Source organism: Geotrypetes seraphini, chromosome 4, assembly GCF_902459505.1.
Source record: "Geotrypetes seraphini chromosome 4, aGeoSer1.1, whole genome shotgun sequence".
NCBI classification, from domain to species: domain Eukaryota; kingdom Metazoa; phylum Chordata; class Amphibia; order Gymnophiona; family Dermophiidae; genus Geotrypetes; species Geotrypetes seraphini.
In genome coordinates, this window is record NC_047087.1 from 255,975,414 (window position 1) to 255,987,901 (window position 12,488).

Below are 12,488 nucleotides of genomic sequence, written 5' to 3' on the forward strand. Positions count from 1 at the left end.
TGGGGAATGCTAAGAGGAAGGACAAAACCTGAATAAAAGGCTTTTAAAGACCCCCACCACCGATTTTCTCCATAGGCTGTAATAGCTGTACTCACTGTGACCTGTGCTGGATATGTGCTGCAGCCTGCCTCAGATTAGAGGTCTGCATGGGAACGGGGATCGCGGGAATCCCCCCTTAACCTATGGGACTCCCACAGGGGACTCCCCTCTAGCCAATGGGACTCCCATGGGGATGGAAGGCTTTGGAAGCAGGGTTCGTCCATATAATCTAATCTAATCTAATCTAATCTAAACCTTAGGTTTGTATACCGCATCATCTCTACATTCGTAAAGCTCGACACGGTTAACAAGAGTTAGGGTAGAAAGGAACTCCAGTGGAGGGAAGAGGCAAAATGAAGAGAAAATTTAGAAGACTAGAATAACCAGAGAGGGAGGAGGAGTTACATTTTTGAGAATAACCAGGTTTTCAGATGTTTATGGAAGAGTTGGAGGGAGCTCAGATTCCTAAGAGGGGAGGTAAGGTTGTTCCAGAGCTGAGTGATTCTGAAAGGGAGGGAAGAACCTAGTTTTCCTACATGTGAAACGCCTTTTAGAGAGGGAAAGGAAAGTTTCAGTTTTTGGGTGGATCTGGCAGAATTGGGGTTAGAGGAGTTCCAAGAAAGAGGAATTAAGGGAGGGAGAATACCGTGTAGGATCTTGAAAGTGAGGCTGGCACATTTGAAGTGGACTCTGGAGATAATCGGAAGCCAGTGGAGCTTGGATAAAAGCGGTGAGACGTGGTCGAATTTGCTTTTTGCGAAGATAAGCTTAGCAGTGGTATTCTGAATCCGCTGGAGTCTTTGAAGGTTTTTCTTTGTTAGGCTAAGGTAGATAGAGTTGCAGTAGTCCAGTCTGGAAAGGATGGTGGATTGGACAAGGACGGCAAAGTGTTTTTGATGGAAACAGGATCTCACTTTTCTCAGCAAGTGAAGGCTGAAGAAACATTTTTTTACTAGGGAGTTGAGGTGGTCGTCGAAGGAAAGTGTAGAGTCAATGATGACTCCCAGAACTTTACTAGAATATTCAAGATGCAGAGTGGGGCCAGAGGACAGTGGTATGGAGGTGGGCAGTTGGTCCAATTTTGGGCCGAGCCAGAGAAGTTTTGTTTTAGATTCGTTCAGTTTCATCTGCACAGTGTGGGCCCAGGATTGAAGGTTCAATGTACATGAAGATATGTTCGCCGAGAGGTTGGTGAGGTTCCGGTCGGTCTCGAGGAGGACAAAGATATCGTCTGCGTAAGTGTAGAGTGTTTCAAGGGGGGAGAGATGGAGGAGTTTAAGGGAGGACATATATATGTTGAAGAGGATAGGAGAGAGAGGTGAGCCTTGCGGGGCTCCACAGATCGGGTTCCAGGGGGAGGAAGAAGTGCCCTTCATGTTGACTATGTAGAAGCGGGAACGTAAGAACTTCGAGAACCAGTCAAGGACTGTGGAGTTTATGCCTATCTCGGTGAGTTGGTAAATTAGAACATCAAAAGCTGCAGAGAGGTCGAATTGAAGAAGGACGGTGAACTTGTTGCGAGAATGGAGATATTGCACTTTTGAGATTAAGGAGGTCAGAAGGGATTCGGTGCTGAAATTGGGACGGAAGCCGTATTGGTAGGGTTGAAGAATGGTGAATTTCTCAAGGTAGGAAGATAGTTGAGTGGACATGATGGACTCTAGCATCTTGGTAAGAAGGGGAATGTTAGCTATTGGACGGTAGCTGGATGGTGTAGAGGGGTCAAGCTCAGGTTTTTCAGTAGTGGGGTTAAGGAAATATGGCCCATTTCTGGGGAGAATAGACCCGATTGGAGGGTGAAGTTTATGAGAATGGTAAGAGATGAGATGGCCTGAGGGGGAGTGTTCTAGTAATATAATGGACATGTCAGCCATAGTAAAAGAGGGGGTTTATAAGTTAATTTACTGAACAGAAAACAAAAAAAGGGTTCCACAAAAAGATTCCACAAGGAAAACAGCAGCACAAACAGAAAAGAAACTGTGGAATTGATGATGCTGTCAGAAGTAATTGCTGTTTTTTATGGGGACGGGCGGGGATGGAGGTAATTCCTTACGGGGACGGAGAGGATCCTGACGGGGACAGGTGGGGATGGAGAGGATCCTGGCAGAGACGGGTGGGATTTCTGTCCCCGTGCAACTCTCTACCTCAGATCCTAAAGTAGCAGGATCTGTGAGAAGAAATCACTGCCTCAATTGGACTGCTCTGCCAAGGCTGAATCTTCTAACTTACCAACAATCAAGAAGAGGCTACTAAAATTTTAATTACATTGCACATTCAGCAGCTGATATAAAAACAGTGCTCAGAGATTTGATTGAATTTGTCAGACCAAACGCTGGAAAACCAGATGTTTAAACAAGCTGAAACTTCTGTCTGTAATCATTGCACATGTCGTCACTTCCGGTAAGCAGCATTTTAAACACAAGGAGTTCTGAGTGTACATTGTCTGCAGTTGAAAGTGTGGTTGGGTTGAGACAGGTACTTCTGAGTCATCATGATGGATTTTTAACCTCTGTTTGGTGATTTGTGTATTTTTGTTTCATGTGTTTTGTTTTTTGTGTTTTACAGACCACTTTCTTTTTGAACATTTTGGGCAGCTTGCAAAACTACGGGCTTTATGATACAGCTTCAGCAAAACGCATCAAGCCTAAAGCTCTCCAACAAAGCACTTCTGGATCAAAAACTGGCTGTCAGACAGGAAGCAGAGAGTTGGTGTAAAGGGCCACTACTCGGACTGGCAAGGGGTCACGAGCGGGGTTCCTCAAGGGTCAGTGCTGGGACCGCTCCTGTTTAACATATTCATTGACGACCTGGAGGCGGGAACAAAATGTGAGGTCATCAAATTCGCAGATGATACCAAACTATTCAGCAGGGTTGAAACCACGGTAGATTGCGAGGATCTCCAAAGGGATCTTACGACACTGGAAGAATGGGCGAAAAAGTGGCAAATGAGCTTCAACGTGGGGAAATGCAAGGTCATGCATATAGGGAGAAGGAACCCGATGTTCACTTACAAAATGGGGGGAACAATGCTAGGGGTCAGTAAGCTGGAAAGAGACCTGGGAGTGATGGTAGACACGACATTGAAGGCGTCAGCACAGTGCGCCACAGCCTCGAGGAAAGCAAACCAAATGCTAGGTATCATTAAGAAGGGTATCTCGACCAGAACGAAGGAAGTCATCCTGCCACTGTACCGGGCTATGGTGCGCCCCCATCTGGAATACTGTGTACAGTACTGGTCACCGTACCTCAAAAAGGACATGGCAATGCTTGAGGGAGTCCAGAGAAGAGCAACTAAACTGATTAAGGGTATGGAAAACCTTACATACACTGACAGACTGAAAAGGCTGGGGCTGTTCTCCCTGGAGAAGCGGAGACTCAGAGGAGATATGATAGAGACCTTCAAGATCCTGAGGGGCATCGAAAAGGTTGACAAGGACAGATTTTTCAATTTGAAAGAAACCACAAGAACAAGGGGACACTCGATGAAATTGAAGGGGGACAGGTTTAGAACAAACGCAAGGAAATTTTTTTTCACACAGAGGGTGGTGGACACATGGAACACCCTTCCGGAAGCCGTGATAGGAAATAGCACAGTACAGGGTTTCAAGGAAGACCTGGATAGGTTCCTGGAGGACAAAGGGATTGAGGGGTACAGATAAGAGCAGTGGAAGGTTTAGAGATAAGTGTAGAGGTAGGTATAAAATTAGTCAGGGACTGCTGCTCAGGCAATATGCCCGATGGGCCGCCGCGTGAGCGGACCGCTGGGCAGGATGGATCTCTGGTCTGCCCCGGCGGAGGCGACTACTTATGTTCTTATGTGATACCAGTGCATATATTTCAGATAAGTGGTGTTTTCGATGATTTCTATCTGCAAATATAAAATTTTAAAACTTTGAAAAACATGTGCAATGATTACAGAAAGAAGTTTCAGCTTGTTTAAACATCTTGTTTTCCCGCATTTGGTCTGACAAATTCAATCAAATCTTTGAGCACTGTTCTTGTATCAGCTGATGAATGTGCAATGTAATTAAAACTTTAGTAGCCGCTTCTTGATTGTTGGTATGATACTTACCTTTGAAGTTTGATAGTTATACAGTAATTTTTCCCCTTTTTTGAATGAATCTTCTAGCTGCCAGTCGGCTCTGACCACTTGGCTCTCCAGAGTCTTCTGCAATCTCATCAGAGCTAGTCGAATGGTTCTGAGCTCCAACTGGTTGATTGACCACTTCCACTGAGAAAGCGTCCAACACCCCTGAACAGGACAACAATTGCAATGTGCTCTCCAGCCCCGAAGGCTAGCATCTGTCATCACCACGATCCAGGAGGCAACATGTAGCGGTACGACTGCAGGAGAAGCCACCAGTCAATGGTTTCCAAAGTCCAAGGTAGACGAGCTTGCAAGGTATCCCTGTGTGGAGCCCAGCGAGACAGCAAAGCATGCTAAAGAGGACACATGTGCTCTCACCCAAGGTATGACATCCGGCGTTGCAACCAAGGATCTCAGAACCTGAAGATAATCCCATGCCGCAGGAGCAGGCCGCTGTAGAAGGGAAGAAATTTGGACACACAGTTTCTGCCTGCGGGTTTCTGGGAGATAGACACGGCTCGTCACCATGTCAAAAAGAACTCCCAGATATTCCAGCAATTGTGTAGGCGTCAGATGGCTCTTCCTGAAGCTGACAATCCAGCCCAGGACTTCCAGCACCTGAAGCACCCAGTCCACTATGCGGTGTCCCTCGTCCAATGAGGGTGCTCTGATCAGCCAGTTATCCAAGTAAAGATGAACCTGGAGACCCATCTTTCACAGGTAAGCCGCCACTACCACCATCACCTTAGTGAAGGTCTGGGGCACTGCTACTAGCCTAAAGGGCAGTGCCAAGAATTGGTAATGCTGCTCCAAGACATGAAATTCCAAAAACTTGTGGTAGGCCGGAAAAATGGGAATGTTCAAGTTCGCATCCATGAGCAAAACCCACACACAACTGCAGCCATGTGTACAAAAGGAAAGAACTGAGGTGGAGCTAGAGCGCACAGTGAAATACAACAGAGGAAGAGTGAAAAATCCGGAGTGGATTCCTTCTGCACCCTACTGTCTAGAACGTCTCACATATTGCACTGAAATAGGGGTTCAGGAATTTCTCACAAAGTGGATGATAAAACAGACATTGGTAAGAGTTAGAAGTTAAAAAGAGAGACAAAGTTTGACATACTGATTTAAGAAGTCTGTTCCAGGCATATGGTGCAGCAAGACAGAAGGGACAGAGTCTGGAGTTGGCAGTAGAAGAGAAGGGTACACAAGGCTCCCCACTATCACTTGCGCTATTTAATATCTACTTGAGAACTTTGGGAAATAACTTCCCCTCGACCCAGGATCACATATCCTCTCCTACGCAAATGACATCATCATTCTTTGTACAGCCAAAGAATCCTTTGACAACACCATACACCACTTGAAAAACATTTACGACCTAAGTAAATGGACGATGAAAAACTTTCTCAAACTGAACAAATTGAAATGAATAAACTGGACATACTGGCCTCACTTGTGTATGCTGGACACTACAGACCTATATTTTCCCATAGCCAGGCCCAGCCTGTACATATATCCTTTGCAATGCTAACTCAGCTGACCTCTGCTACAAAGTTTTTGTCTTCATTCCTTGCTGGGAGGATATTTCTCCAAGGTTCTGCTGAACTGTTATCAGTGCTGTATGACTTCATATGCCAGGCACCCTGGAAAGCCATAAAACTTTTATAATGAGCAAGGATCCCTGCAGGACGATGTGGGTGTAGTGAGATGAGAGAACTTGGTACCAAAACATTTGCTCCCTGTCTCTGAACCAAGTTATCAGAACCAAGCAGCTGGATTGTTGAAAGGTCACCTTTGCCAACTTTCAGCATACAAGGACACCATCCTGAAGATGCACAGAATTGTAAAACCACTAATTAGCATCTACAAAGTGATAAAGATCTCAGCGCTGGAGAAAGAAAGTTCACCAAGAGTTCTCTGTTTCTGCAAGCCCCCCCCCTACTGGGGAGGGGGGGTGGAGGTGAGAGAGGCGTGGACTGAGAGGAAGAGTTAGGTATACATTATTTTATGTACCAATAGGGAATTACATAACCAGAATTCGGGGATGGACTTTTTGGAACAAAGGAAGAATTGCTCTGTATAAAAAACACGTGCATTCTAGGTAAAGCCAGAGAGATTCACTTACTTATGCTACGGGGATCTGCTAGCCCCCTGCTAAGTATATGGGTGCAAGTTCTTCTCTCCATTGAATATTCTGAACTGACAATACATTTTTCTGATATGTCTCTGCTGCTGTAATACTGTAAGTTTTTATACTAACAATAAACGAATATTGTCTGTTTTGGAAGATACAATGCCGTCTTGTAGTTATTCCAATGAGGTAAACAAAGCAGCCTTTACTTCAAAATCAAAGATAATACTATGGTTCTGAGGCTATAACTCTCTACCCAACATGGAACTGGAGCTTCCCACAGGCGAAAAACTAAGAGAATTCCTCCAAAGTACTGGGAATTACACTAGACTTGAACTTAACCTTTAACACACAAATCATCTCCTTGGTGAAAAATTTTTTTCTTTAAGATGAGACAACTGAGGACAATAAGACCAGTCCTAATCCAGACCAGTTTCAGGACAGTAGCACAATCAGTCCTAATGCCATACCTGGACTACTGTAACTTGTTATATTGTGGCATTACAGACAAAGAACTCAAGAGACTACAATTACTACAAAACATTGCCGCAAGATAAACAAAATGAATTGGTACAAAAGGGCAAGTCTGTTATTAAAACAGCTGCATTAGCTGCCGATGAAAAAGCAAATCCAATTCAAGATAGCTTGCGTGGTACACAAAGCGATCTATGGAGAAAACCTGAATGGATTAACTTCTGATATCAAAGTTCCATACTCTTTCTTCAACTTAGGAACATCACAACACTTCAGATTATCTTATTCATCACCTCAACAAGTTTGACGGAAGATGTTCGAAGCCACCTTTGAATACCAAGGACCTCTTATTTGAAACAAACTGTCAAAATATCTAAGACAAATCACCATTTACCTTGACTTCAAGAAAAAACTACAGACATATCTTTTCTCTCTATAACCAATCTCCTATCCCTCACCTCTTCTCTTTAACAACCACAAGATCTGATCCAAAAATGTAATTTCAAAACTTGATATAAGTCTTATTGTTAGCCGCATAGATTCCTTGTAGAGAATTGTGGCATATAAAACACTGAGGGCTCCTCTTACGAAGGTGCACTAAGTGTTTTAGCGCACGCACCGGATTAGTGCGCGCTAGCTGAAAATCTACCGCCTGCTCAAAAGGAGGCGGTAGCAGCTAACGCATGGAGCAATTTAGTGTGCGCTATTCTTCGCATTAAGGCCCTAATGCGCCTTCGTAAAAGGAGCACTGAATTGTATAAGAGATACCTGATGAATGGAGGAAGTATAGGGAAAGATAGGATACTGAGGAGCTATAGAGTAAATGTACTTGTAAGTCAATAAGAGGAGGAGTCTTAGCCCCCCTCCCCACCCCCCGGATCACTAGAGACTGCCTGGATGCCTTCAAAGAGGGTCAGTAGAAAGCAAAACCACAAATCTAACCAGGAGCCTCCTTAGTTCCACTTGGATCTTCAACCCCAGGTCCCCTATCACAGGGGAGCCAAAGCCTACTCTGAGGATGTATAAGTAATCATGTCCAAAATTGGCTCCCTGTGTTCCTCTGCACCACATGATCCTCATTATAAGAGTACTCCACTTCACTATTCTAATGATGTCCACAGCTCTTGGAACCACATAGCATGAAACAGCACCATTCCCATCCCTGTTGAGACAGAAAGAGCTGGCCATGGTACGATTGTGCTGGCCCCTGCATCCCCCACAATGACACACTAACAGCATTGCACTTCTGGAAGGCACTTGTCTGACTCTGAGCAAAGGCCCTGGAGTTTAGCTGTGTCCAGGGCTGCCCAAATCTCATTTCCAAGTGATTTACATAATTTGCTTGAATACATGCCAACTGTTCAAAACAACTGGAGGTGCTTTACACAATATTGATGGTGCTCAAGCACCTCCAGAGTTGGAATCTGTGATTGTTAGCACTGCTATTTTATGAATGTTTTAGATCAGTGGTCTCAAACTCACGGCCTGCCAGGTACTATTTTGAGGCCCTCTGTATGTTTATAATAATCACAAAAGTAAAATAAAATAGTTTCTTGATCATAAGTCTGTCTCTTTAGCTATAAATTACAATATTATTATTAAGACTTAGCTAAAAGGAAAGATTTATAAATTATAAAGCGTTTTACCTCATGCAAAATTATAATTTCGTTAATAAGACATTAACTATTTTTTCTGAGGCCCTCCAAGTACCTACAAATCCAAAATGTGGCCCTGCAAAGAAATGCATTATACTAAAGAAAGGTCTGGAAAACTTAGTGGCACCCAGATGAGATCTCTGGATCTACTTTTCAATTTAAGGCAACTGCTGCAACCAGCCCACCATCAAGATAGCTGTCAAACCTTTTCTTAACACTGCTAAGCTACCTCCAAACTGTGACATCCTGCCTATATCTGAGCAGGCTATATTTTGTGGGTCTCTATGTGCAAGATTGGTTGGGTGGGCTTTGGGAAGTACTTTCCTATGTTTTATGGAGTTATTGTATTTGGTGTGTATTTTAATGGTAAACTGCTTAGATTGCTTTTGTAATGAAGAGGTAAAGTAGGTTAAATATATCTGTAATCCGATATCACAGTTATTTACTAGAACTCGTTAGTGAAAGGGATTAGGTACCCAGGCCTAGGCAAACTATCAGCCATGCCACCCCCTCTCCCCATAACTGCTACAACAAATTATCACTCCAATACCACCCCCCCCCCCCACCTCCAGATAATCTGAGTAAATGGGTACTTGAAAACTGATTCAAGCTACTAAAAACATGTTTTTCCCCCTTTGGATATTGTGGCCATCAGGATTGTTTTGAGTTGACTACAGCTGCACTTTGCTGTCCTTGGCAACTGCCTAGTCGTGTCTAATAGTTGAATCAGCCTGCTAGAACTCTTAAAGAACTCGCTGAATATTATTTAATGAACAGTGAGAATTATGACTCAGAAAACGTATACTTTATACAGTAATTTGTACAATATTTTGCACCAGCATGACGCTAGCACCCACCTGCCCCTTTTGCTTTGTCCCATACCACAAGCTGGAGACTCCTGGCTGCCTCCAGTCTCAGGAGGTAGGCACAGACGGAGCCCGTCAGCCCAGCGCCCACGATCAACACACGGGACATCACACCGTGTGGTCGGATAACAAAGTCTCAACTGCTGGGGGGGAGAGGGGGGTAACACTCGAGCACAAATCAAAATCCTTACACCGCAACCTCTACCTGACCCTCTAAGAAAATCTAGAGAACCAGCCTGCAGCAACCCCAGAAAAAAATGTATCCTATAACCCGGTTCGTTTATCAATTAAATTTGACTACAGCAACTATTCCGCCGGCATTTGGCCTTTCAGCCACTCAAATATCTGCGATGCAAAACCTTTGCACTTCCGTTCCAACCAGCTGCCTAGTCAACCGCCCCTAATCGCCAGTCACCAGCTTAGCTCCACCCGCCAAGTAACAATCACTACCTCCTATTGGAGGACACAGCATTGTCTGAGGAGTGACGTAATTGTTCCTTCCCCCCCCCCCCCTCGCCTCTTAAAATGTCATTACCCGCCAAGTGGAAGTAGGCGCCACAAAACATTTCAGGGTGTACCTTTGGATCGGTGAGGTCCACGGTTTACCCGGGTGAGTGTCTAGCCAGTAGGGGGATGCCGTAATTTTATTTTCAGCTCTGAATAGCCACGGGGGCCTCACCCAATAGCGCTACAGATTTAATAGCCGGTATGGGGGAATATATCAAACTGAGTTCCCACCAGTCCTTTCTCACCATCCCTTAAACTGAGTAGCGATTTCTACCAATTGTCTTGCTGCAGCTGACCCGGAAGCCTCTTTGCAGTGTTCTGTATTTCCTACGCCATGCAAGTTCTTACTGGGGAAGAAGGAAGGTTTCGGAGTTAGCTGCAAGCAGAGCGTATAGGAATAGCTGGCGCTGCTGCTCCTTTGAAAAGAGGAGCTCGTTAAGGTAGGGGAGGTAGACCTGGACCAGATGCTAGGTGGGCTGCACAACGGGAGGCAGGGAGGGATGTTGCACAGAGGTAGGTAAGAGTGGAAGGGAAGTACGGTAGGCAGAGGGGCTAGAGGAGATATGGTAATACAAATACTAAAGAAATAATGAGAGAAGGTTTAGCAGGAAGAAATGAAGAGACAGAAAGGAGATAACAGACTAGACATTACAGACACAAAATATAAAATGTTTGAAGATTCTTATGCTAGCTGTGCTATTGGTAATATATTAGTAGAAAATGAATATGTTATTGAAATTAACTTTTCAGGAGTTTTTGATTTTCTTAGATTTGATAATTTCTGGACTTGGAAAACTTTGAGGTTAAAGTGACTGCTCCCTAAATGCATTTTTTGTTCAACATGTATTTTCTCTTTTATGGTTATGAAATCAGTCATACAAAATGAAGATGGTTATTTTCCTGAACTAATGTATATTGTTTTACGCAGAATCAAGATGTGGCTGTTTCTTGCTATGACATGTTTGATCCAAGTGTCTGTAAGTTCAAATGATTTCTTAAGAAGAAATAAAGATACAGGCACGCTTGTTTCATCTCATCCAGAACCTGAAGCATTTATGAATATTGTAAGTAATCCATTTTAAACAATCTTAGTGTTCTCATATCTGTTGATTATTGGGAAACCAGATGCTTGTGAAGAACATTGACATGGTTAGAAGTAGATCAGCACTTCCCAAACTGGGTCACAACCTGGGCAAGCTGCTTTCTGTGGTTGAAATAATGGGGGTTTCAGCTACAGAGGGTTTCCTAACTACTGTTGTAAATCATGCTATACTTGTAAAGTAAAGCTGAGTTCATGAAGGCCAGCGTGTTAATTTTTCCTACCAAATTGAAGTGACTTCTGCCTGTCGTGTTAGGATGTCATAATTCCAAATCTCAAGTTAATAATCCAAAACTTTATTGGTGCATACTCTGCTGGGCACATTACATATCTTTTTGGCAAATTTGGAGTTTAAAATGGATAACTTTTTTTTTTTTTTCAAAAAAAAAAAAAAAAAAGCAAAAAAGCATTGGCTGTATGCAAGAAGCAGAGTAAAATGAGAAAGTGGACTTTGAAATTGCATCATGGTCAGTCAATAAAGGGGTCTGAGAATGCCTTGAAATAACCATATTGTAAAAGGTGGTACATGAAGTCAGTAAGGTAAATCAAATCAAACTGTTCTGTCTCAGACTTTAGCAACTAAGCTTAAACCATTTTCTGATAGAGCTAGAGGGTAAATGGAGAATCGGATTATGTAAGTAGCATGAGGCTAGCCAGAAAGGGTGTAGAAAGCTGCAATTAAGGTTAGGAATCCCTGTAGTATGAAGCTTTAATAGCCAACAATGCCTGTTATCCATCATCTACATCTAGGATTGCTTCACAAAATGTAGATATTGATTTGAACAGACCATGTTCTTAGTAAATAATTAGTCGGTTGCATCTTGGTCTTAAATCACCTTCAGACTCAAAATGAGATTAATATTTCACATGTTTGAACTTTGCTTTTGTTTTGTTTCTTAATCAGAACAACTCCTTTGGGTTAAGCTGTGTTTTGTAATTTTTTGAGGAAGTCACTAAACAGGGAACTGAATATTTAGTATTTTGGGTGCAAAGAAAATTATAGGCAAAATTTGCTTCTCTAAAACTCTTTGTAGGTTATTCACAAGGAAACTATTTGTGCTGAATCATGCTGGGTCTGACTTTTGTGGGTGGATATAAGAGACATGAGCGTAGGAGGGGGGGGGCAAGATGTGTATACGTGTGTGTTGATATAGCCTTTGGAAATGGGTATGCAGCATCTGCATTAGTAGGGACAATCGAGGTAGTTGGTTTAGACCCTATGCCACTTTGCCTGAGGGAGCATCAGGTTTACTAAAAACATAATTTTACTGGCAAGGTTTTGGTTTCTTCTCCCAAATGTCTCGAGATATGTTTAACACCAGTCCTGGGAGAGTGTGTGAGAAGAGTGACTGTGATGAAAGTCTTACTACTTTTTTTTCCATTTAAAGAGATCCATTGTATAACTCACTTATTGTGGCATTAGTCTTCTGTTGATTATTTTTAAATTTCTTGTTATATACTAGTAATGGAAAAAGCTGAAATTAATTTGCACTTCGGTATTAAGATTCTGTCATGCGGTATACTGTATGCTTAGTTTGCACACAGCTTAGCATTCCGATCTCTAGATTTTGTAAGTACAAGATAATACTCTGTGGTTTCATTTGTATAACACTTGATAGTTTTAGCC

At 43.0% G+C, this 12,488-nt stretch overlaps 2 protein-coding genes across 6 annotated transcripts in view; one reads left to right on the forward strand and one right to left on the reverse strand.

Annotated features, from left to right (window-relative positions):
* The window catches only part of RNLS (renalase, FAD dependent amine oxidase), a 114,032-nt gene extending 104,351 nt beyond the window's left edge, over window positions 1-9,681 (reverse strand). For 2 of the 3 annotated variants that reach the window (XM_033940226.1, XM_033940225.1), the window contains exon 1: window positions 9,247-9,681. In XM_033940226.1, the coding sequence (XP_033796117.1) occupies window positions 9,247-9,364 (118 nt within the window). In that variant the 5' untranslated portion in view covers window positions 9,365-9,681. The remainder of the gene's footprint in view (window positions 1-9,246) is intronic. The other variant, XM_033940227.1, reaches the window with a different exon arrangement.
* A 66-nt stretch (window positions 9,682-9,747) lies between these two features.
* Window positions 9,748-12,488, forward strand: part of LOC117358694 (lysosomal acid lipase/cholesteryl ester hydrolase-like) — a 76,504-nt gene continuing 73,763 nt past the window's right edge. The window contains exons 1-2 of one of the 3 annotated variants that reach the window (XM_033940224.1): window positions 9,748-9,865; window positions 10,691-10,826. In XM_033940224.1, coding sequence (XP_033796115.1) covers window positions 10,698-10,826 — 129 coding nt within the window. In that variant the 5' untranslated portion in view covers window positions 9,748-9,865; window positions 10,691-10,697. Of the gene's footprint in view, window positions 9,866-10,059; window positions 10,203-10,690; window positions 10,827-12,488 lie in introns of those variants that run through there. The other 2 variants (XM_033940222.1, XM_033940223.1) reach the window with 2 other exon arrangements.